Source organism: Hippocampus bargibanti, linkage group LG05 (genome assembly GCF_051943395.1).
Source record: "Hippocampus bargibanti isolate YZ-2025 linkage group LG05, ASM5194339v1, whole genome shotgun sequence".
NCBI classification, from domain to species: Eukaryota; Metazoa; Chordata; class Actinopteri; order Syngnathiformes; family Syngnathidae; genus Hippocampus; species Hippocampus bargibanti.
Window position 1 is genome coordinate 17,681,366 of NC_142738.1, and position 25,753 is coordinate 17,707,118.

General features: G+C 43.6%; 1 protein-coding gene across 1 annotated transcript in view; it reads left to right on the top strand.

Moving 5' to 3' along the window:
• cdh13 (cadherin 13, H-cadherin (heart)) overlaps nt 1-25,753 on the top strand; it is a 377,317-nt gene that overhangs the window by 288,707 nt on the left and 62,857 nt on the right. The window contains exons 10-11 of the mRNA XM_088997038.1: nt 13,547-13,729; nt 13,797-14,050. Of these exons, the coding sequence (XP_088853164.1) occupies nt 13,547-13,729; nt 13,797-14,050 (437 nt within the window). The remainder of the gene's footprint in view (nt 1-13,546; nt 13,730-13,796; nt 14,051-25,753) is intronic.

The window sequence follows — 25,753 nt, forward strand, 5'->3', positions numbered from 1 at the left end:
ATGACGGCTGAAGAAACCTTTTCATCGACTCACTCTCATGTATATCAGGATGACCTTGACCTTGTTGGCTGAAAAAGAGAGAGAGAGACAGAGACAGAGAGTGAGAGTGAGAGAGAGAGAGAGAGAGAGAGAGAGAGAGAGAGAGAGAGAGAGAGAGAGAGAGACAGACAGACAGACAGACAGACAGACAGACAGACAGAAACGCTCAACATAAGGCTAACATTAACAAAAAATCGACAAATAATGTAAGAAGACATTATCAATTGGGTGATATGGGTGCGCAGGCAACATAAAGGAATCATGAACAAGAGTGGGAGTAAGCATGTTCTCTGTCAATGGTGGTTTATTTAGTCAGCAATGCCTCAAGGCCATAATCTTGACTAGATGTGTTCCATGTATTTATTTATTTATGCATTTATGTGTTAATTTATTTAAGTCTTACAATCGATGTTCATTTTCTAGAATCAGAATCATCTTTATTGGCCAAGTATGTAGATCACACAAGGAATTTGTCTCCGGTAGAACACGCTGCACTAGTATCATCATAAAAAAGACAAGACAAATAGCTATGGTGGATACTAATAAAGGCTAATCTAATCTAATCTAATCTAATCTAATCTAATCTAATCTAATCTAATCAATCAATTCCTTAATGTAAGTGGCATCTTTCAAGAACAACTGAGAGACAATGTTCAAAGTATCAAGGACCTGCCTCAAGCTGTAGTTGTAACACTGATGTTATGTGGTCGTTAATAGAAACGCCCCGAGATGCAATCTGTTTTTGAAACTTGTCACACTTTGCCCCTAACAAACATCCCTTGAAGCCCTCCCATGATGCATTTAGGCGTCGTGGGCACTTGTAAGGAGCACAGCTCAGATGTGAAATGTTACAGCCCAGAGGGCTGGGGCTGAGCAGGGCCATTCAGAGTGCACTGTGTCCATGTCCCAGTTAATGTTGTCATTTCTCACAAGGAAGAGAGCCGGTTAACCGCAGAGAGAAACTGGCTTTTTAAAAAGCAAGTGTTTGAAAGTAAAGTGGTAACGGACTAAGAAATGAGAAAATGTTTGCAATACAACCACGTTATTACAGATTGCACAATTTGCAATTTTAGTTTAGACTTTAGCAAGCATCGTGGATGATGACATGCTTTCGCGGGCCACCTAAAATGACATGAAGGGCCTGATCTGGACTCTGGGCCTTGACTTTGACATCAGTGCTATTGTCTATTGTTATGTCAGTGCATGACCTCTTGGGTTTCATACCATGTTGCAATTGTTTGTTGCTCACACCACACACGAATAGATATTCTGAGTCAAATTTTAGTTGAGACTGTTACCAAACCAAATACTTAATATTCACTCAACAAGTGTTTTTTTTCTGCACATTGTCCTTTCTTCCTTTTCATCCCACATGCAATCTGTGCTTTTTAAATTGTTTTTATATCATCTCTTCCTCCACAAGAATAGACTGATTCTGCACATTCTTTCTCCCCACGAGCTCAGTCTGCGCAAGTCAGCGCTCAGTTAATTCCACACATTGTTTCACTGGGTCTATTTCCCTGCGTTCCCCATAACAACGTGGTGATGGACCTTATCCCCCCTGTCGCTCAACCTTAATGACAACGAGACTGATTTTTCTCTCACTCTCGCTCAGACCATTCTTTCTGCCCACAGCACCTCAAAAGGTTCTCCCCCCCTGTGATGTCCTGACAATATGTTCTCCCTGCAATCCATCTGTCCCGGGGATAAAGACTTTAGCAGTGATGGATGTTCGGCGCCATGTATGGTGCAGCCGGGGGTTGTCAGTGCAGGTCTTTCTTTGGAAACAGGATTTGGAAACGCGGATTTCACGGATTTGTGTAGGGAGTGTTTGATTGCTTTAGTCCATACATTGTTGCCTCTCTGTGATGTAAGGGCATATTTGACCAGAAAGCATCGTTTAAAAAAAAGTGCCAATAGAAATAGTGTGTGTGTTTGTGTTTGTGTGTGCGTGTGTGCGCGCGTCTGTATGTGTGATTGTGTGTGTGTGTGGGTGTGCGTGTGTGTGTGTGTGAGTGTGTGTGTGTGTGTGTGTGTGTGTGTGTGTGTGTGTGTGTGTGTGTGTGTGTGTGTGTGTGTGTGCGTGTGTGCGTGTATGCGTGTGAGCCTGTGTGCATGTGTGCGTGTGTGCATGTGTGTGTGGGCCGGAACTATTTGTAATCGAGTACTTAGGTCTTCTTCTTTTCCATTCAGCTTTTACCTTCAGGGGTCGCCTTGCCGAATCAGTTAGTTACCTTCATCTTATGCGGTTTTCTGCATTATCTTCTCTCACATCAGCTACCTTCATGTCCTCAAGTACGGCAGTATTTCTGTCAGTCAAAATTGCCAAAGCTGTGGTTTCCGTGTACTCCGTAGAAAAATAAGGATGGAGTTGGCTTCTGTCCCACCTTTCGTGACTCTGTTGGGCTGATTTGTTCTGCTTTTTCCAGGAGCAAAAGTATAACCTGTGCATCTATAAATGGCAAAGTAGAGTGCAGTAAAAAGAAACTTCCACAGTGATGTGCTCTTAACCTTCTGTGAAATGAGATGAAACATGTTCCTGTTAGCTGTTATCCAATATAAATCACTTAGCTGTGTTGTGGAGTTGTTTTATACTTGGTTTTAATCTGACTTGAAATTGTTCTGAAGGTTGTCATGTCAAATTTGCTTTGCCAAAACTCACATTCATCAAAAAGCTTTTTATCTAATACAATATAGGCGTATTCTGTCTTTCTCAATCTCCTTCAATTATGTTAAAATGAACAAAAAAACACAGGGATATTTGGCAGATAAATTATAGTACCTCTAGAGGTGACACGCACACAGGCTTTCGAAGATTCATTTCAGTTTTTTTGTGCCACCTACACGAGTGATCTCTTTGTCAGAATGCCCACTAAAAGCAACAACTTTGAAAACTTGACTTTCAAATTACTAACGTGTCAAAATGCGAGGGATTGAAAGGTTGTATAAACAGATTTCTCCCCTCCAAAAAATTCCCTTCCCTTTCCGTAACACTGAACTACACTTCATTTTGCTATTCAACTTGCTGTTATTTCAATTCATTTAAGAACTTAAGATGTTCCCGAGGTATGATCGCAGATGGTTGTTCGTTTCTGTGTGCCATGCGATTGAGTGGCCATTGACTTCACATTTTTATGGGCAAAAATCTCAATGTGTGGCATAAGGTTTTACCGATCGGTTTGGCAGATGCTCTAAATCAGAGGGTGTGAACCTTTTTCACTAACAGAGCCATAAAAACAAAATATTTAGAAATGTTTTTCAGTGAGAGCCACAGGCATGCTTTATTATTTCAAATAACTTTGTGATAATACTCACCATTAATATGAATGGTTTTTCTTTCCTTATGATTGGTAAAAATCTAGCCAAAATATCAGAATGAAAATCAACTTGCCGGGTCCATGCGCGAGATTACTGCTAGCTAGCCTGCACACTGCTCATGAAGTTGCACGCTTGCTTTCTGCTGTCTCTCGCAGAGTATACTGAATGTAGCACGGGGCTTGTCAAAGTGCCACTGACATTTGACTGTTTCATCGATGGTATTGTTTCATTGCAAATTACAATCACAGCAGTACATGTTCTCTACACAACGGTGAATCATTTGGCCCATTCAACCTGCCGGAAGTGTCATCTTTTTTACTCGTCGGGCTTATTCAAAAGGGGGTGTTTACCTGTTTCAACATCAACGGCCACCTTAGGTCAGTATCATCCAATCAACATTGTTTTTTCATCCAACTGCAGCCCAAACAGGAAATGAACATTAAAATAGCAAGAATATTTAGTTTTATCTGCAAGCCAGATACAATCATCAAAACAGCCATATACTGCTCTAAATGCACATTTTATCAAATGGAATGCAATTTTAAATATCTCATAAAATATACCAAAATTCTAAATGTATCTGCATCATTCAAAAACCTAGAACAATAAACTAAAAAAAGTCCAACAAGAAAAAAAAGATAGCTGTGAAATGTCATTCACAACTGAGATTTTTAAGTTAAACTCAAAATGTTCAAACGAAACGGTGATGTTTGTTCTTTCAGACTCTTTCATAATACACATTAATTGAAGTGTTTTCAGTGAAAAAATAAAACTAGAAACTTAAAAACTTAAAAACTGCCATTCTCATTCACAGTAGATGGACAAAATGGCTGCCATTCGTCTTCACCCACAAGAGGCGACTGTCAATCCGATTTTTTATTTATTTACGTATGTCTTATATCCGTCTGCTCTGGATGCCCACGTGTTAATGGTGCCGTAACGTGCTTAATTCAACTATGTATGATATCGCAGTAGTCCAAAAAGCTCATTGCTACTTTGCTTCAAATCCCCAAGATTAAAATGGTGTAAATGACTAAATAAAATGTGCTCCACCAAATTAGAAAGTTGCCCTTCAAATAAAGTCATTATTTTGCAATACTTCTTTAAAAAAAAAAAAAAAAAATATCTCATCACCATCAACCAAAAGTCAGATAACCAAGCAATTTGTTTTCCATCCAATAAAACATATAATCCGATACTTAAGTCAGTGTGACCTGGCCTCCCCACAGGGTCTATGCCTGTGTACCTTTTCAGTGGGAATTTAGCAGTGCGCCTTGTGACCCCATTCTTTGTATACCTCGTGAAAGGCAGTGGCTGCAGATTGGAGCGTCGCTATGGGCTGCTGTACAACTGGGATATCTGCTGCGATGGCAAGTCACCTTGCATTGAAATGTATTTGTGTCCTATTTTAGAGCTGGCGAGCGATTTACTGTTATTTTGGCGGACTTAATTACAAATAAAGGCATTAGGAAAATGGAGGAATGGACAATGTATTTATGGTATTATCAAGGAAAGATACATCTGTCACTTATTCCTTCTCCTTCTTAAAGTGAATATTTACTTGGCCCAACACCAGCACTTCTAAATTGATATCTAAACCGATGACGACTATCAATAAATGGTATGACATTGTCATCATCGTTATGCATTGCATGAAACATCATTTTTTTGTAGTATGGGTGAGGTGAATATAACACAAATAATCAAAGTGAGCAATTTTGTTTCCTTTACCTAGGCAATATGCAGGTTTACCTATTACACTATCAAAGCACATAACACTCTCTTCAATACAATCATTACAAAGTTAATTTATTAGCTTCAATTCATTTTTTTTTTTTGTACTATTATGTAGTTTATCGATGAAAAGGTTTCTTCAGCCGTCATCTGTACTTCTTTGAAGGTGTCGGACGTTTCGCTTCTTATCCAAGAAACTTCGTCAGCAAACTAAAGTCTTACTGTTAGTTTAGGCCCTATATATATCCCTACTGTCCAGTCATGGCGGTGCCGGACTCTGCTATGATAGGTCCCTGCTCTCAGGTTGGGGGGAGCAGAGGATTACTCCCTGCCATTCCACTGATTGTTCCTATTGTCTGACTAACGACTGGCCTGAATGCCCCACTTCCCCCGATATCACCTCATCAGTATTCCTAATCCTATTTTGCCTAAATAGGCTGTTGTACGAACGATCCTAATTGAACCTCACCCCACTAAACCGGTTTAATGAAGGATTTAGTTGTTTTATGAAAATTGCTTCTTTTACTCCCTTTTCAAACCATCTATGTTCTTTCACTAAGATTTTAACCTCATTGTCGTCAAATGAGTGGTTGCTAGCTTTTAGTTGCATATGTACTGCCAATTGAGGCCCACTAGTATTATCCCTGCGATGTTGATAAAGTCTTTTTTAAGAATTTGTTTAGTCTCCCCAATGTACTGCTCTTTACAATTTTCATTCTTACAATGTATTGAATAAACTACATTACTTTGTTTTTCATTTGGCAGCCTATCTTTTGGATGCATTAATTTTTGCCTTAAAGTGTTTATCGGTTTCAAACCGATAAACACTATATTCAACTACTATAATTTGTATAATTAAAGCACTGCTCCACCTCCAACAAACAGAGCTAACTCCTGAATTATTTGTCTTAACTGCAGGGAATTTTTACTGTTCAATGCTTGCTCTTCATTGGCACAGTCAACAAATGGGAGATTGTCAACTCATTTTCTTTGCCAATGTTTCTCGCGTTTATCTCTTAAATTCACAAGGAGAGATGAACATAGCCACATATTTCTAAACAGCGTAAAACTTGAAACTTAAAGTTGATACTTTGTCCGAAATGGTTCCATTATTTGTTGTTGAGAGGAGAACATTTAGGAGCTTTTGTGGAACAAGATGCGATGGATAAACCGAAGCTCGAATGAGGGAGTCATGATCTGTTGGTGGACTTTTGCCTTGTCTAGAATATGCTTTTTTGTATGCTTGTTTCTCATCATTTTTCTCCCAAAGTCTCTTGTTCATGTCTTCTCTGCCTGTTAGGTTTTCATCTCCACCTGTCCTTGTCAGCGATGTTTCATGTCTGCTTCTTTCACCTCTCTCTTGCATTGGCTGACCTCGTTTTCAATCACCAACTCCAGTCGTGGGGCTAAAATCAATGTGTGTTTTTTGGTAAAAGTGACACATGTCCTCTTATTAAGATTCACACCTCTTCTTCGTGTATTTTGTCAGCGTGTCGATGCTCAGTGTCCAAGCTTATTTTGTTCTCAGACCACTGACAACTGTTTTTGTTTTTCATTTTATGGATATTCATTTGTTTGCATCATTTTTAACTAAATAGAAGGGCAAACATTGCAAATTGAGAATTTTTGGCTGCCTCATTTGCCCCACATTTGTTCCCTACAATTGCACTTCGAGATTAAGATCAGACCACATCTCTCTTGAGTGTTCACTTCAGCTTTAGTTAAATGAAAGGCTTTTTCAGACCATATGTAGGTGAAATCAAATTAAAGACCAATTTCCGAATGTTCCCATTGTCCCATCTTTTCCACAGAAAGTCCGTAAATAATGATTATGTGGTCTTTAGAGTCCCAGCAAAAATCACATCCCTGTTTCATTTTTGTTCTGCTGTTTTGAGTATGAGATGTTACTTTCACAAGTTTAATTTATTTTAATTTTGAAAATATTTGCAATCATATAATGTAATTCTTCTTATCTCGTGTGAATTGGTTTGAAAGGCAGACTTAACGTGGTCATGTTTTTTTTCAGCAAATTGTCCTGCCAAGTTTGTAGAATTTAATTAAACATAGGATTCAACTGATGTAGATGTTCATTGTTTTGTTTTTAAATATGTGTTGTCAGATTTTTTTTCTCAAATATGAAGAAATAAAAAACATGAATGAATTTGGAATGATCTTCAATTCTCCCACATCTCGAAAACCCTGACCTTGAATGAGAAACATTTCCAAATCATTAATACTTCCTATGAAAGTATGTGTGTGCAGGGTCGGGGTGTGGGGCTGATTAAGGCGGTGGTAGAATCCAAAAATGAAAATAGCAATCAAATGATCTTTGCTATTGCGATCACACAAGCAACTCCCCTCTTCTTTTAACTCATCATTGTCCATCAGCACAGAAAACGCACACTCTTCAATAACTCACACAGGAGCCGAGAGTTGAAGTACTCAGGGCAGTGATGGGTATCTGTAGTATTCTGTTCAAGAAAACTACAGTCGGGCGTCCTGATGATGTTGGATGTTACATGCATTGATGTTGGCCTCCTGTGTCAACTCGTGAGCGACGGCAATTCCCAAGAACTCAAAGGTCTGGATCGTTGACGCAGCGTGAAAGCCAACTGTGGCAAATAATGTTTCCTGTGGTCCGCAATGATTTGAGCGGGTTCTGCTCCAGTATTTTGACACACCCCTGGTGGTTCAGCATGAGGCGTTCCAAGAATTTCATGACAACAGTTGTCAAAGTAAAAAACCTGGAGTCATTCAGTGCCAAAATAGCAGCTGAAGAGGTTGTTAAGACTCAATATAAATCAAGCTGATATAAATAAAGTATCAAATTGTGTTGTATTCCATTTAGTGTAGCTCCATCTAGCGGCTGCGGAACGCAACCGCATGATTGTAGCTTTTATTCTATACGCCTTATGAAATAGCTAATTGAAGGTGTGCTGTACACAGTCTTCTGAAGAGCCTTGTAGTGTGGAAAATATGGTCGTGACGATCTGCTATAGAAATATTGAAATTTTCTTCTCAAACTACAATGTTTGTACTCCAGAGCAAAAACAGAAGAATTGACATCACTGTAGCAATATTTTTCTCGTGAAATATTGAGTTTCTCTCCTCAGGGCATTGACTGAATGAATGGTTTAAGTGCTTTAAAAAAGCATTGGATAAAAAAGGAAAAGATAAACACAAAATCAATGTGTGTCTCTCCCCAGAAAAATGGATGGTTTTCGGTAGGATGTAGCTTTAAGAAGGTAATCTTTGAAACAACAATACTGTGGGCTTGCAAGAAATGCATTTATCTTGACTTCACTTAAGTAGGGTGTTTTGTGTTTCAAAGATTACACTGTAACCTCTATCGCTATAATGGTGCTGACATGCACACCCCCCCCCCCACACACACACACACATACTGATGGTGTATGTGCGTGTGTGTGTGTGTGTGTGTGTGTGTCTGTGTGTGTGTGTGTCGTGCCTCGACTGGGATCACCACCTTATCGTGGTGAGGCACTTTGCGCGTCTCAATGACCCTGAGAGCTATGTCGGCCGGAGTCTTGCACTCCTGGCAGGGTCACCCAAGCCGAACAGGTCGAGGGGTAGAGGCCAGACAAAGAGTGATACCAAATCCGCACCCGGGGGTAGGCGTAGGCGGAGTCCAACAAACCGGACTAACGGCAGCCCCCTGCAACTCCTGCCAGAAAATGGTTGTCATGAGTATCCTCATGCCACCAGAATATCATCTGGTAAGAGTGAAGATGGTGTAAGTGTGGACTGTGCACCCACACACTCACCTTAATCTCTACCTTTGCGCAAGCTTCTTGCCCAACCCCCCCCCCCCCCCCCCCCCCATCCCATAAAAACCCAAAGTCCTGTGGCAATGTGGAATGGCGGTGGGCACAGGCCAAGGATGTGGCTGGAAGTGCCTAGCCAAACCATGCACGCAGGCGACAATGGAGTGATGGTCGTTGATAGTGCAGGATGGAGCAGCGCATCTCCTCGGCAGCTTCCATTGTGTCTGAGCAGCTCCACACTGCTAACCCCTGTGTTGGGGAAGGACCTAGAAAAAGTGGTCTAAAAATTGTCTGTTCTCCACACTCCGGACGGTAAACCGCAATCGTCGGAGCATCCCTCCTGCGGTCGAAACTTCAAAAAAACGAATCACAAAAAAACTCAGCATTGCTTCGTGGAATGTCCGCACGCTGTTGGACCTGGCTCAAACCGCTGAGACGCCCCACCGGAGGACAGCACTTGTAGCCATGGAGCTCGCAAGATACAACATCGACATTGCAGCCCTCAGCGAGACCTGACTACATGGAGAAGACTCCCTGACAGAGGTTGGTGCAGGGTATACCTTCTTATGGAAAGGGGTCCCCGAAGGCAACCGCCGTTTCCATGGAGTTGGCTTTGCTGTGAAGTCCCAACTGCTGCAATGCATTCCGGAATCCCCTATTGGCATTAATGAAAGGCTGATACACTCATCAGTGCTTACGCACCAACTCTGGATGCCAACCACATTGTCACGGACGAGTTCTACAGAGCTCTGGACACCATCCTGCAGAAAACTCCGGCCACGGATAAGCTCCTCATCATGGGAGATTTCAATGCGAGGGTGGGCGTGGAACATCTCGTGTGGAATAAAGTTATTGGCCAGCATGGAGTGGGAAAGATGAACACCAATGGCCTTCGGCTACTCTCCCTCTGTGCAGAGCATCACCTGGTCATTACTGACACCATCTTCCAAATGAAAGACAGGTTCAACACCACTTGGCAGCATCCCCGCTCCAAACATTGGCACCTCCTGGACTATGTGATTGTCCGTCAGAAGGACATACAGGATGTCCTTATCACCCGTGCCATGCGTGGAGCTGAGTGTTGGACTGACCACCATATGGTCAGATCCAAACTCCTTATACGCATACATCCCCGTCGTCCAAGGACAGCTCCCAATGGAAAGCTCTGCTGCACAGCACTGACCAACCCCACCATCAAAGCCAACCTTCAACGTCTCCTTGCCGAAAAACTCGACAAGATCCCAGAGGAACCGGTCGACTGGCAAGCTCTGCGTCAGGCTATTTACAGCACAGCCTCAGAAGTGCTTGGACAGTCAAGGAGAAGACACCAGGATTGGTTCGATTCAAACGCGGATGAAATACAGTCCATTCTAAAAGCAAAACATGAGGCCCACAAAGCTCTTCTGTCCTGTCCCACGTCTCATACCCGGAAAGCAATCTTTACTGAAGCAAGGGCAGCAACCCAGTGGGCACTCCGTGTCATGGAGGACTCCTGGTGGTTGCAGAAGGCACACGAGATCCAATATCTGGCAGACTGTAACAACACCCAGGGTTTCTACAATGCCATCCAAGAACTGTATGGCCCTAGAAAGAAAAAACTTTCTCCAATGCAATCTGCTGATGGCTCTGTGCTCCTTAAGGACCGCCATGAGATCCTTGCTCGCTGGGTAAACCATTTCGAGACCCTTCTCAACACCACCAACCCCGTCAATTCAAAAATTCTGGACAATCTTCCAGACCTGCCGCCAATCATGAGCCTCGACACCCCACCATCTTTTTCGGAGATCAGGCATGCCATCATGAGCCTTAAGAACAACAAAAGTGCTGGACCTGGTGGCATCCCTGCAGACGTTTACAAACATGCCGTCTGCACCTCCTTATACATAACATCTGGGAACACGGGAAGCTCCCACAGGACTGGAAGGACGCCAACATCATTGTAATCTACAAAAAGAAAGGGTACAAAACAGTGTGTGGGAATAGCCGAGGAATCTCTCTCCTCTCCACCGCAGGGAAAATTTTGTCCAAAATCATGCTCAGTAGGCTGGTCAAGCATCTCTCAGAGTCTGTGCTTCCAGAAACGCAGTGTGGTTTCCGGAAGACAAGATCCACCACATACATGATTTTTGTATTAAGGCAGCTTATGGAAAAGAGCAGAGAACCTCACCTGGACCTCTACATAGCCTTCATAGGTCACAACAAAGCATTTGACACCGTCAACCGTGAGTTGCTATGGAAGCACCTCTCCAAACTTGGGGTTCCACCCAAGTTTCTTTGCATCCTCCAGCAGTTGCATGACGGGATGCAAGCCAGAGTACTTTTCGGAGAGCTCCAGTCAGAGCTCTTTGGGGTGAACTCTGGGGTGAAGCAGGGCTGTGTCTTGGCTCCAGCGCTCTTTAATATCCTCCTTTCTGCCGTCACGTGCCTATTTCACAAAGGCATCGGACATGAAGATGGCATCCGCGTGGAGTACCGCCTCGATGGAAACCTCTTCAACATCAGATGGCTCCAGGCCCACACAAAGACAAATATCTGCCACATCTGCGAACCTCAGTATGCTGATGACTGTGCTGTACTAGATCACAGCTCAGAATCTATGCAGCAGGCTCTCAATACCATTTCTAACTTGTACCAGTCTTTTGGTCTCCAGATCAACATAAAAAAACAGAGCTCATGTTCCAACCTGTGTCGCCAACTCCCACACCACCCAGCCTTCACATCAATGGCATTTCACTAAATATAGTGGATTATTTTACCTACCTTGGCTCCACTTTGTCCACCAATTGCTCCCTTGACATTGAAATACACAATCGTATAAATAAAGCCTCATCATCGTTTGGACCTTTACGCAGCAGAGTCTTTATGAACCGAAACCTGAGAATTGGAACCAAGATTGCCGTATACAACGCAGTATGTCTGTCCACTCTCCTCTATGGGGCAGAAACCTGGACCACATACCGCCGGCACTTAACAACCCTTGAGGCCTTCCACATCCGGAGCCTGCAGAAGATCCTTGGCCTCTCCTGGGAAGATCGAGTTCCCCACTCAGACATCTTTCAGCGCACAAATTCCATCTGCATGGAAGCAGCAGTTGCAAAAAAACACCTTCGGTGGATTGGACACACCATCCGCATGCCCGATCACCACCTGCCCCGCCAAGTCCTCTATGGACAGCTGAAAGATGTGAAGCGCTCTGCAGGGGGGCAAAAGCGACGCCTCAAGGACTACACCAGGGACCTCCTTAAACGAGCCAACATCAACATCACGAAGCTCGAAACTTAGGCCTCAAACCGACAAACCTGGCAGACCACTTGTACCGGGATAGTCTCTGAAATACATCAAATTCACATAGACAGACAATTAGAGAGACTCATTCAGCGGCACCACCGGGCGGCTGGTATCCCCCTGCCATCCGGCCTCCCATGTTCCATCTGTGGACGTGTCTGCGGCTCAAGGATTGGGCTCTATGCCCATGAAAAGTGGCACCAACATCCCCTCCCTGGGACAAGCGTCATCATCACCTATGATGGACAGCTAACCGTGTGTGTGTGTGTGTGTGTGTGTCTTTTATGTTCAGATTGTATTCCTTATTGAATTTTACTTGCAGAGTCCATGGCTATTTAATTGATCGAATTGTATTGCCAAGCATGATCAGTATTTTAATTTATCGTGTAAAATGGATTTCCCATGTTCCCAACGTGATCTTTTTTTCCCTTTTTTGTGGAATATCCCCTAAAATATTGGTTCACTGATTCTAAAACGTAAAGTGAAACGGTGTATCTCAATATATGTTTTAGTCATATTGACTTGGACTTCACTCGTCTGGAAAAAAATTACTGTTGGTAAGCCTTTAATAAATATTGTCATTATTCTTTTAAAAGTCCAGTTCAACAAATCCGAATGTAGCCACTCATAACCTATTTTGTTATTTTTTAAACGTAAACCAAACATCGCATGGTTGCCGTTTAAAAATCCCCAAACGAGAATTTACGATTTATCGTTTCTTCTCTACTGGGTGTGTTATTCATGTTGCCACTTTATTGTCTGTAAATTGTAATTTGATTGTTCGTGGTGGATGGATGTATGAATGGATGGATCTACAGTACATAATACTATGGTTAATTTTGATCACCACTGTGTGGCCAGTTGTCTGGGGGGGTGTTTAACATGCACTCACTTGTGACTGGAAGGAAACAAGAACTACACACCACTGATAAAAAAGTAGTGGAGTGAAAAGTGAGACATTGTTCTGTGAAATTTAGCGCAGTTGAGAGCCCTTGTTCTCCAAATATTGTAGAAAAGCACAGATCAAAGCATTCCACAAGTAAATATGCGTTTTAAAGTCAACCACTGGGTGTTTTTTTGGTTTATGTAGGCTATATCATGGTATTAAATCGACTGTTGTTTGAGACTCTGCTTTTCAATTCATTACAGTACTTCACGATACTAAAAGTAACTCCTTACCTATTTATGTAAAATAAGTCAGCACTCTCATGAACAAAGACAGTCATTAAAATGAAACATATGTGTACAATTTTAACCAGTTTTAGCGTGGAAATATTTGAATGAAACCCATCATCGATACGTTCCAAATTTCTGTTTTGATGTAGAGTACAATACTTTATTTATTTTTTTCTTTTCTTGCTTATATTCATTTATGTCTGTCTCTCCAGTTTGAAGCATATGTATATGAAGGCTCAATTGGTGTGGCCGTTAACTTGACAGTCGATGATCGAGATGACCCAGCGACTGGCGCAGGGAGAGCTGTTTACTCCATCATAAACGGAGATCCCATAAGGAGCTTTGAAATCCACACCAACCCGGACAATAATGAGGGAATGCTTTCAGTTGTCAAGGTATATCAATACGACATTTGTCTTATCCCATCTAAATGTCCTTACTTTAACATGTTCTTTTTTGCAGCCTCTCAATTACGAAGGCACAGCCTTCCACAAAGTGTTCATTAAAGTAGAGAATGAGGACCCTCTGCTTTCCGGTGCCGGTTATGGCCCCAGCTCCACGGCGACTGTCCAAGTCAGAGTTTTAGATATGAATGAAGGACCCGTCTTTTTCCCTGACCCACTGATTGTCACCAGGATGGAAAACATCCCAGTGGAAAGTTTTATAGCATCCCTCAATGCCACAGACCCGGATACATTACAGCTTCAGAACGTTCGGTAAGCTATTTCCGTCAAAACTGAATCAGGAAAACCATCTTTCCTGTTTGTGTAGTTGCTTGCCATTACAATTTTTTTTTAACCAATCATCCAACTGTCTTTCTTTGAATGTAAAAAGCAATGATTCCCATTGGCGACAAGGCCATCTATTGACAGTTGTGTCTTCTTTCGATACAATGCACTATACACTGGTACAGATATTGGGGGTGGAGGAAAGGGGGTCTAAAGTCTACTGCTTAAGCGGCGTTATGCAGAGTACTCTTCAATGGTTTCATTGGCTTTCTGGTCCAACGTGATCATTACGTTTACAAATAGACTTGACTAAACACTTGGGTATGATAATGACCTAAGGAAACAAAACTGCTCAATTGTGACTTTACTGCTCAAATAATTGAGGTGAGCGTGTGTGCCGTAAAACATAGTTTGTCAGAATCATGTCAGACTTAATGTGGACTTCTTACACCGGAGGTATCTCAAGATTTGTGTAGTGTCCATAAACGTCTGATAAAGGAGGAGCACCAGTTTAGTGAGAGGGCAGCATTCATTTTTAATTACAAGTAATTTGTCTTGTTTGGAATTCAAATTGCGTTCAGTTAGAACAGCTCTTCCAATTCATGTTGTCTTTTTTCAATGTGCCTCGGTGATGGAGTGGGAGATGTGAAGAATACTTAACGCATTCACTGCCATTCCCGAATTTATTTGGAAAAGCATGACAGGCTGCATCATTCCTGAATTGGTTCAGGTTTTGGTTTTCCGTGCTTGGGTGCGGATCAAGCTCCGGTCAGACCTCTGACAATGTTTTTTTTGACTCCCAAGAGGGAGCAGCATTTGCCTTCCACTGCATAGAACTCTTGAACCAAATAAGCTTGACATGAACTTTTTTTCTGATGAAAGAAGAGATTCTAAGGTTTCTTACGCTGCATCGAATGTGTATATAGTCCTAAAACTTAATATTGTGTGGGTCCTGCTATTTGAGTGAAAATGACAACAACTGGCCCTGGAGTGGACACATTTTTGCACAGGCAGGAGGCAGTGAATGAGTTATTATTATTATTCTGTTCCGTTTTCTATTTTTTTCTGAATAAAAGTTCACAGCATTTTTCAAACAGTAGCCGGGTTGCGTTCCGTTACTTAACTAAATTTGGGGTAGAAAACTATTAGGAGCACTGCACATTTGTAAAAGCACATGCGCAAAACTATGAATGAGATTTTTCACATTTGTCATCAGTAGCAATGAGGCTTGATCTAAGCATAGGGAGGCTAGAATTCAAACCACATATATACAACGATTATGTAAACATGCAAAGAAATAAACTTGCCAGAGCTAATCAGGTGCACAGCTCTCTTGGGAGTGAAAAAAAAAACAAGACCGTAAGGCCGAACTGCTGGCTCGTATGGGAAAAACAGTGAGGACATCATGACTCCTAAAGGTAACGGGTTTGTTATCAGGCCTAAAATTGTGCAGCAGTGGGTGTCTGAGTAGTGAAGGCCGGTTGAGCGTTTCCATCGACCTCTTCGCTGTGTAAATGGGATTTCATCTATTTCATGCACAGCACTTCGGTGAGCACTTACCCAAAGGCGGATCTTAAAATCGCCCTTCACATTGGATGAATGTAATAGCACAGAACAAGCACATCAGCGACTAATGAAACACATTTGTGGAAAAGATGTTGTCTCCCGTATAGCATTAAATCATCCTAAATACGAAACGTGACAGACCTACTTAGAATTACTTGTAAGTCTGTTTATGTGCCTCAAGATGCAGGCATTTTGTTTTGCTGCACGGATGGCCTGATTTATGTGACATGAGGCTTGCATTGACGGGGTGTAGGTAATTAGTTTGCGTTGCATCGATTGATGTTTGATTGGTATCTAATTTGCAATCCACGTTTTGAAGAGGCACTTTTTCTGTTTGCAGGATGTTTAATTGTATTTGCATTTTTCTCTTCACACCCCTCTGGTAGACTGTGAAAACAACCTGAATTGTGTCACTTCAGTTGCGTGGCGTAAATCCACCCTGAGCCGGATCCCTGTTTAAGCATGTTGCAGACTTGTTGAATGAGGAGTGAGATCTCTTGGATTTTAATGACAAGTGAAAGTCAGAAGCTAAACTTCCTGCTCCCGATTTACATCTACAACTTCTAACTGCTACTAGACACTGAGTACATGTCAGTGGTGGAGCGTGATTGAACAACAACAGCACAGCAAAACATAATTTCCATATCAATCAAACTCGCTCCTACAGGTTATGCATATGGCATATCTTTCAAATTCGAACCACTTTTCTCTCTCATCTGTGGAATGCATTTTTATCACTTCACTTATAAGCCACTTGGTTTTTTTTTGGAATCTCTCCACTCATTGACATTTGTCTTATACCGGAGATTTTGCTCCTCCAGAGCTGTGACCTGTAGACAGTTTGAAGACGCTGAATAAGACAGACACAGGGACCTTTGCAAAGGCAGGATGGGAGAGCGTGCATAGAATGAAATAACAACGCAGTGAAGTCAGTTCTCTTTTCACTCAGATACTGTGTCTGCCTCTGTATAAACGTGCAGGTGTTTACTTGAATGTGTGTGTGTGTGTCTGTGTGTGTGTGCGTGCGTGTGCGTGTGTGTGTGTGTGTGTGTGTGTGTGTGTGTGTGTGTGTGTGTGTGTGTGTGTGTGTGTGTGTGTGTGTGTGTGTGCGCGCGCGCGCATGCGTTGTTGGTGCGTTGGTACCCTGGCACGTGCAAGTTAAATGCATTTGACACGGAACACAATCCGTCTGAGCCTGAGATCACAGTGAGTGGCATTCAGAGGCAAAGCACGCACAACCAAGTATGAACCAAGATGGCGCCGCGGATGGCAGCCTCGGTCACACGCTCCCTAGTATTGTTCCTGGTTTTGTCATTTTCATTTGTTTTTTTGCGATCCTACGCGACTCAGTTACACGAGGGAAGAGTTACTGAGCATTGGGGAATCCACTCTTGGACTATTTTCACCGACACACCAAAATCTACAAGGTTTTTCGGGGCTGCTCGCGAGCGGCGTAGCAGCTCTGTACGGAGCTTTGAGACGCCGGCGTAGGACGGGGAAGCGAGCCGGCGTGCTCGTCAAGCTACGTCAGCGTGGATTTCGAACGCCGCTCCTATCGATCCACCTCGCTAATCTACGCTCACTACCAAACAAGATGGACGAACTTCTGCTTCTCACAAAGACCAATAAAACGTTTGCCCGCTCTGCTGCGCTGTGCTTCACTGAGACTTGGCTTAGTGACCGCCACCCGGATTCCGCGCTACACCTACCCGGATTCCGTCTCCTTCGGGCCGACCGTGATACGAAGCAATCAGGGAAATCCAAAGGCGGTGGACTATGCTTCTACATCAACGAAGAATGGTGCACTGATGTCACGATGCTCGACGCACACTGCAGCCCTGGTTTGGAATTGTTGTCTCTCAACTGCAAGCCATTCTACTCGCCACGTGAGTTTGCTTCCTTTATTCTCGTTGCCGTGTACATCGCGCCACAAGCTAATGCTAACGCGTGTATACAAACGCTAGCGGACCATGTAAACCATCTCGAACTAAAATATCCAGAATCACCCCTGATCATTTAAACCGTGAACTTCCTACGCGACTCAGTTACACGAGGGAAGAGTTACTGAGCATTGGGGAATCCACTCTTGGACTATTTTCACCGACACACCAAAATCTACAAGGTTTTTCGGGGCTGCTCGCGAGCGGCGTAGCAGCTCTGTACGGAGCTTTGAGACGCCGGCGTAGGAGGGGGAAGCGAGCCGGCGTTCTCGTCAAGCTTCGGCAGCGTGGATTTCGAACGCCGCTCCCATCGATCCACCTCGCTAATCTACGCTCACTACCAAACAAGATGGACGAACTTCTGCTTCTCACAAAGACCAATAAAACGTTTGCCCGCTCTGCTGCGCTGTGCTTCACTGAGACTTGGCTCAGTGACCGCCACCCGGATTCCGCACTACACCTACCCGGATTCCGTCTCCTTCGGGCCGACCGTGATACGGAGCAATCAGGGAAATCCAAAGGCGGTGGAATATGCTTCTACATCAACGAAGAATGGTGCACCGATGTCACGATGCTCGACGCACACTGCAGCCCTGGTTTGGAATCGCTGTCTCTCAACTGCAAGCCAATCTACTCGCCACGTGAGTTCGCTTCCTTTATTCTCGTTGCCGTGTACATCGCGCCACAAGCTAATGCTAAAGCGTGTATACAAACGCTAGCGGACCATGTAAACCATCTCGAACTAAAATATCCAGAATCACCCCTGATCATTTTGGGCGATTTTAATCAAACACGTTTAAACCGTGAACTTCCCAAATATAAGCAGCATATTGACTGTTTCACCAGAGGAGAAAACATTCTAGATCATTGTTACACAGCACTCAAAGGCGCATACCGGTCTGTTGCGCATGCAGCATTGGGTCTTTCTGACCACTATTTAATCCACTTAATTCCCACATACAAACAGAAACTCAAATGTGTAAAACCGGTAGTCAAGACAGTTAAAACATGGACAGATGAAGCAAAGTTATCGCTACAAGAATGCTTAGACTGCACTGATTGGAGCGTCTTTGAAACTTCAACGGGCACATTGGATGAATACACAGACACTGTAACATCATACATCAGTTTCTGTGAGGACATGTGTGTACCAACAAAGTCCTTCCGCTCATTCAACAACAACAAGCCATGGTTCACTCCCAAACTCAGGCAGCTTAGGAAAGAGAAAGAATCCGCATTTAAAAGCGGCGATCGAGCAGTTTACAAACTCGCCCGAAACAGGCTGACGAAGGAAATTAACATTGCAAAGAAAAGTTATGCGGAGAGGCTTAACAAACAGTTCTCCGCTAACGACTCTGCATCGGTGTGGAATGGCCTGAAAACAATAACAAATTATCGTTTACCTTGCCCCCAAGCAGTGTACAACAGCGGTATGTCTGATGAGTTTAATACATACTTTTGCCGATTTTCAAAGGACACCCCCATTTCCCCGGTCTGCCCACCATTATCAGAAACTACCGTATCTCCGCCCTCTGCCCTACAGATCCACGAACTGGACGTTAGACGGCTCTTCAAGCAACAGAAGATCAAGAAAGCTGCAGGACCTGACAGAGTGTCCCCCTCCTGCCTGAGAGTCTGCGCTTACCAGCTGGCTCCGGTCTTCACACAAATCTTCAACAGATCCCTGGAGCAGTGTGAAGTCCCATCCTGCTTCAAACAGTCTACTATCGTCCCAGTTCCAAAGAAACCAGCACCCTCGGGATTGAACGACTATCGACCTGTCGCTCTGACGTCTGTGGTCATGAAGTCCTTTGAACGCCTCGTGCTGAACCACCTAAAGAACATCACCGGACCTCTGCTAGATCCTCTTCAGTTTGCCTACCGGGCAAACAGGTCTGTGGAGGATGCAGTCAACATTGGACTGCATCACATCCTCGACCACCTTGACAACACAGGAACCTACGCAAGGATCCTGTTTGTGGACTACAGCTCTGCGTTCAATACCATCATCCCAGAACTCCTCATCCCCAAACTTCTCCAGCTTGGTGTGTCCCCCACGATCTGCCAGTGGACCCTCAGCTTCCTGACAGGACGGACACAACAGGTCAGACTGGGAAATATATCATCCACAACACGAACCACGAGCACTGGAGCCCCGCAGGGATGCGTCCTCTCTCCATTGCTCTTCTCTCTCTACACGAACGACTGCACCTCAACGCACCCAGCTGTCAAATTCATAAAGTTCGCAGACGACATCACGGTCATCGGTCTCATCAAAGACGGCGACGAGTCTGCGTACCGACAACAAGTGGAGCAGCTGGAGCTCTGGTGCAGCCGTCACAACCTGGAGCTGAACACGCTCAAGACAGTTGAGATGATCGTGGACTTCAGGAAACATCCATCACCACAGCTACCCCTCACACTATCCAACTTCCTGGTGTCAACCGTTGAGACCTTCAAGTTCCTGGGAATCACAGTCTCCCAGGACATGAAGTGGGATGTCAACACCAACTCTATCCTGAAAAAGGCCCAACAGAGAATGTACTTCCTGAGGCTGCTAAAGAAGCATGGCCTGCCACAGGAGGTGCTGCAACATTTCTACACGGCTGTCATCGAATCCATCCTGTGTTCTTCCATCACCGTTTGGTTCGGGGCCGCCACAAAAATGGACAAAATCCGACTTCAACGGACAGTTAGGCGGAAAAAATAATTGGCACCTCCCTACCCACTCTCGAGGACTTGCACGCTGCAAGAATCCAAACTAGGGCGCGGAAAATCCTACTGGACCCTCCGCACCCTGCCCACCACCTTTTCCAGCTACTCCCCTCAGGCAGGCGCTACCGATCCATGCGCACCAAATCCAGCAGACATTTAAACAGCTTCTTCCCCCAAGCCATTAACTCTTTGAACTCTTTCAACAGTAGCCAAAATGGAACTGTATAGTGCCACTTAGCAGTTTTTTTGACAACGATACTAGTGCAGCGTGTTCTACCGGAAACAAATTCCTTGTGTGTTCTACATACTTGGCAATAAAGATGATTCTGATTCTGATTCTGATTTGGGATATGTGTATATTTTCCAAATAAAGACTATCTGATTGAAATTACCTCACACCTCACGTGCTTCTTCTCAGAGGTGACCCAATAACCCACCTCTGCCTATTCTATAGCTTGCATGACCATCGGATCGGTAGCCTATTCTTGGAAAAGAGCACAGGTTGAATGTTCAAGTGAAATTATTTGAGGACCGAGTATATTTGGTTATTAATAACCTATAATTTGACTGGTGTCACAAAAGACCAAAATTGTGTCTGCCTGCCTGTCTGCCTCTGCCTCTGCCTCTGCCTCTCTCTCTCTCTCTCTCTCTCTCTCTCTCTCTCTCTCTCTCTCTCTCTCTCTCTCTCTCTCTCTCTCTTTCTCTTTATCTTTCCAACATGCTCCCGATGCATAGTACATGCTGCCTATGCGTAGAGAGTTCCATTTGTTGCTCCACCATATGCAAAGAGTATTGTGGCATTATGTTTGTTTGCGGGCGAACAGCGGCAGCCAAAAGCGCGCCAGCGTACACTCGACCCGGAAGTTCAGCTCCTCCAACAGCTCCTCCAACAGCTCCACTGGCTCCCTGTTAAACTCCGTATTGAATTCAAGATACTTCTGTTTACATTTAAAGCCATCCATAACCTTGCCCCTCCCTATCTCTCATCTCATCTCATTATCCGTACCGCTTATTCCTCATTAGGGTCGCGGGGGTTGCTGGAGCCTATCTCAGCTGTCTTCGGGCACGAGGCGGGGGACACCCTGAATTGGTTGCCAGCCAATCACAGGGCACACAAAGACGTACAACAGTCACTCTCACGCCTAGGGACAATTTGGAGTGGTCAATCTGCCTGCCATGCATGTTTTTGGAGTGTGGGAGGAAACCGGAGGACCCGGAGAAAACCCACACGGGTCCGGGGAGAACATGCAAACTCCACACAGGGAGGCCGGACCGGGACGTGAAGCCGGTGTGCTCACCACTCGGCTACCGGGCCGCTCCCCCCCCCCCCCTATCTGTCTGACCTAATTCAAATCTCCGTTCCTTCTCGGGCCCTCAGATCCTCTTCCTCCCTCCACCTCTCCACGCCCTCTGCCCGTCTCACAACGATGGGGTGCAGAGCTTTCAGCCGCTCCGCTCCTAAACTCTGGAACTCACTTCCACCCAACATCCGCAACATTAACTCCCTTCCTACTTTCAAATCTCACCTGAAAACCCACCTGTTTAAACTTGCTTTCGTGGTCTAATTTATTATGCTGTTTTATTATTTATTGTTTTATGCATGATTTTACTGTTTTGTGTGTTGTCTTTGTTGTAAAGTGTCCTTGGGTGTTCAGAAAGGAGCTTGTAAATTAAATGTATTATTATTATTAATATTATACTTGACCTGGGGCAGTATTCACAAGCATTTTAGCCCAAGGAACAGTAAACCACCCCAAACAATTTCACATTAGTCACCCCCCAAAGGAACCTGTGATTTTACTTTGTTATAAATTTCACTTAATCGCTCTGACTAAAAATGACATAAAATAAAATAAGTGCATTTTCATCACGTTTAGAATGGAGGCCAAACTATTACATCTTGCAGCGATTTGTAACCTCTCAATTGAGAAACATTTGGGCAAATTTAACCGTTTTAGCAAAAGGGCAGCAGATTGGTTCTTTGAGAAAATAAAGGAAAATCATTTGCTAATGACGTCAAGAGTTTTATGCTTTTGTCATTTGTGTGTGGCAATGTAGGAAATGCATTTCATCGGTACCTTTGCACGTTGTCATTAAAAAAAGAACACTTATTTAAGTGGGCTTACATGCCATGCTTATTCAATGTCAAGCCAAGTGAGATATGAAGAAGGAAATTCATACGTCTGTGTAAGCTCTCAGTCGTACAGGAGTGGTCCATCGATGAGAAGGTTTCTTCAGCCGTCATCTGTACAAAAGTGAAGGTTTCGGACGTTTCGCCTCCTATCCAAGAGGCTTCGTCAGCGAACTAAAGTCTGACTGGTCGTATCGGCCCCATTTATATATCCCTAATGTCCAGACCTGGTGGCGCCGGACACAGCTATGATAGGTCCCTACTCTCAGGTTGGGGGGGGGGGGGGGGGGGGCGCGGGACCCCCCCCCTGTGGCCCCACTGATTGTTCCTACATTCCTGACTAACGATTGGCCTATTACACCCACTCCCCCCGGTATCACCTCATCAGCATAACGACCCTCATCAGCATTGCGAAAGTTGCCTAACCTGTTTTGCCTGAGCAGGCTATTGTATGAACGATCCAAATTGAACCTCACACCACCAGACCGGTTTAATGAAGGATTGACTCCTCTACATACAATGTAGCCAAATATTTAAAAACTATTTTAGCTCCGTTGGTTGGTAACACAGAATACCACGTAGAGAACACCACAGGGTTTGTAGAGAGGATCAAAGACCTCATATTGGAACCTGAGGAAACTTTGGCATCATACGATGTGACTTCTCTCTTTACATCTGTCCCAACCCCAGCAGCAGTCTCAGTGGTGAGGACGAGGCTGCTGGCGGATGTTTCTCTGCATGAAAGAACCAAACTGAAACCGGATCACATCTGCCAATTATTAGAAATCTGCCTTAATACTACGTATTTTCAATTTCGGGAAAAATTTTATAAACAAATCCATGGTTGTGCTATGGGCTCACCAGTTTCACCCATAGTGGCTAATCTTTACATGGAAGAGATGGAGAAACAGGCCCTCACATCCTTCCCAGGGACAAAACCTAGACACTGGTTTAGATATGTGGACGATACTTTTGTCATAATTAAGAAACAAGAAATTCAATCCTTCACAGATCATCTCAACTCTGTAGACTTCAACATTAAATTTACTCGTGAGGACATTCAAGAGAACCAACTAGCCTTCTTGGATTGTAAAGTAATTATAAAAGAGGACAGAGCGCTAAAAACAGAAGTCTTTAGGAAGGCTACGCACACTGACCAATACTTACTTTTTGACTCTAACCACCCTTTACAACATAAACTAGGAGTTATCAGAACCCTCCAGCATAGGGCTAAACTAATACCAACTAGCACTGAAGGTAGAGAAAAGGAGTCAAAACATATCAGGAGAGCACTCACTAACTGTGGGTACCCTCAGTGGTCATTCAACAAATGTCAGAAAGAAAGAATAGCGAACGAAACCAATAATTCTCAAGATTCTAAAAGGAGAGGAGTAGCAGTACCGTACATTACAGGAGTTTCTGAAAAATTACAAAGAGTCCTTTGGCAACATAAAATTCCTACTTATTTCAAACCGATAAACACGTTAAGGCAAAAATTAGTGCATCCAAAAGATAGGCTACCAAATGAAAAACAAAGTAATGTAGTTTATTCCATACATTGTAAGAATGAAAATTGTAAAGAGCAGTACATTGGGGAGACTCAACAAATTCTCAAAAAAAGACTTTATCAACATCGCAGGGATAATACTAGTGGGCCTCAATCGGCAGTACATTTGCACCTAAAAGCTAGCAACCACTCATTTGACGACAATGAGGTTAAAATCTTAGCGAAAGAACATAGATGGTTTGAAAGGGGGGTGAAAGAGGCGATTCTTATAAAACAACAAAATCCTTCATTAAACCGGTCTGGTGGTGTGAGGTTCAATTTGGATCGTTCATACAATAGCCTGCTCAGGCAAAACAGGTTAGGCAACTTTCGCAATGCTGATGAGGGTCGTTATGCTGATGAGGTGATACCGGGGGGAGTGGGTGTAATAGGCCAATCGTTAGTCAGGAATGTAGGAACAATCAGTGGGGCCACAGGGGGGGGGTCCCGCGCCCCCCCCCAACCTGAGAGTAGGGACCTATCATAGCTGTGTCCGGCGCCACCAGGTCTGGACATTAGGGATATATAAATGGGGCCGATACGACCAGTCAGACTTTAGTTCGCTGACGAAGCCTCTTGGATAGGAGGCGAAACGTCCGAAACCTTCACTTTTGTACAGATGACGGCTGAAGAAACCTTCTCATCGAAGGAAATTCATAGTTAGATCTGTGAAGAAAGATTTGCTGCTAATCAACATGCTAAAGTCAGAGATTAGTTGCTAGAACTGAAGCTAAGGGCATACTTACAAATAAAACTGTAGAAACAAGGGAAGTACTCTGATAAATAGAAAATGTCCACTTGCATTTATGTCATAACTGTCATCGCACGGACGCTATTTTTCTATGTCAGCATGATAGATTATAAATCTGTAATTATCAAGAACTTTATAACAGTAACAGTGAGGTGATACCCCCCACCAAAAATGGTCATGAATGAAAAATATTTCTTTCTATTGCACTGTACTACCCCAATTATTATATGTTGGTGAAAGAGTACGATTAAAGGACAACTGATGTCTCCGGACAAGTTGTGTCCATAATTTGTAAAATGGATTCAAATGACGACTACTGAGCATATTTTACAAAGATTCCACCGCAGAAAGCTATATTTTACGTTTTAAGACTCACGTTGAATATTTCGGATGTCTTGTTTTTGAGTTGGTGACGAGTCCTCACCTTACGGCACTGAAGGAACGCCCCTGACCGAAAAAATGACACATTGTAGCAGTCCTTCCATCACGTCAATGCATTTTGCTGTAATTGTTTGGTCTGAAAACTTCGTGTTGCACCAGAAAGAGGCAGAAGAGGGTGACAAAGCACAAAGTAAGGAATTAATCAGCCTGTGGAAACGGGCTGATTAATTCCTTACACAGAGCTTTGTCACCATTTTCTGCCTCTTTTTTAGTGCTACATTTCCCCCCCTGTTGCCTCAAAATGGCACAGAATAAATTCTTTAATCGATTGCAAACATGTATGCTTTCCTCTTCAGAACTATTTGAATCATATTCATAACTGGATGAGTAACAAGAAATCATATTCTCCGAATCTGAAGCCATTGTTTTGATTCTCCAGCAAGGCAAGACATCTTGGGGTGACGCCACGAACAAGGGGGCGGGATCTTCTGAAACTGGCCACTTTCGGGTTCATTTTTTTTGTAGATGTTGGACACTTTAAGTCATTTTTATTGGTGTTTAGCATTTGACTAAAATATCATACTGCGTGTTTTGTGTATTTTCGATGCTATAAAACGTTTTTCTGATGTCAGTTAGGAAACAAAAAAGTGATGTCGGTTGT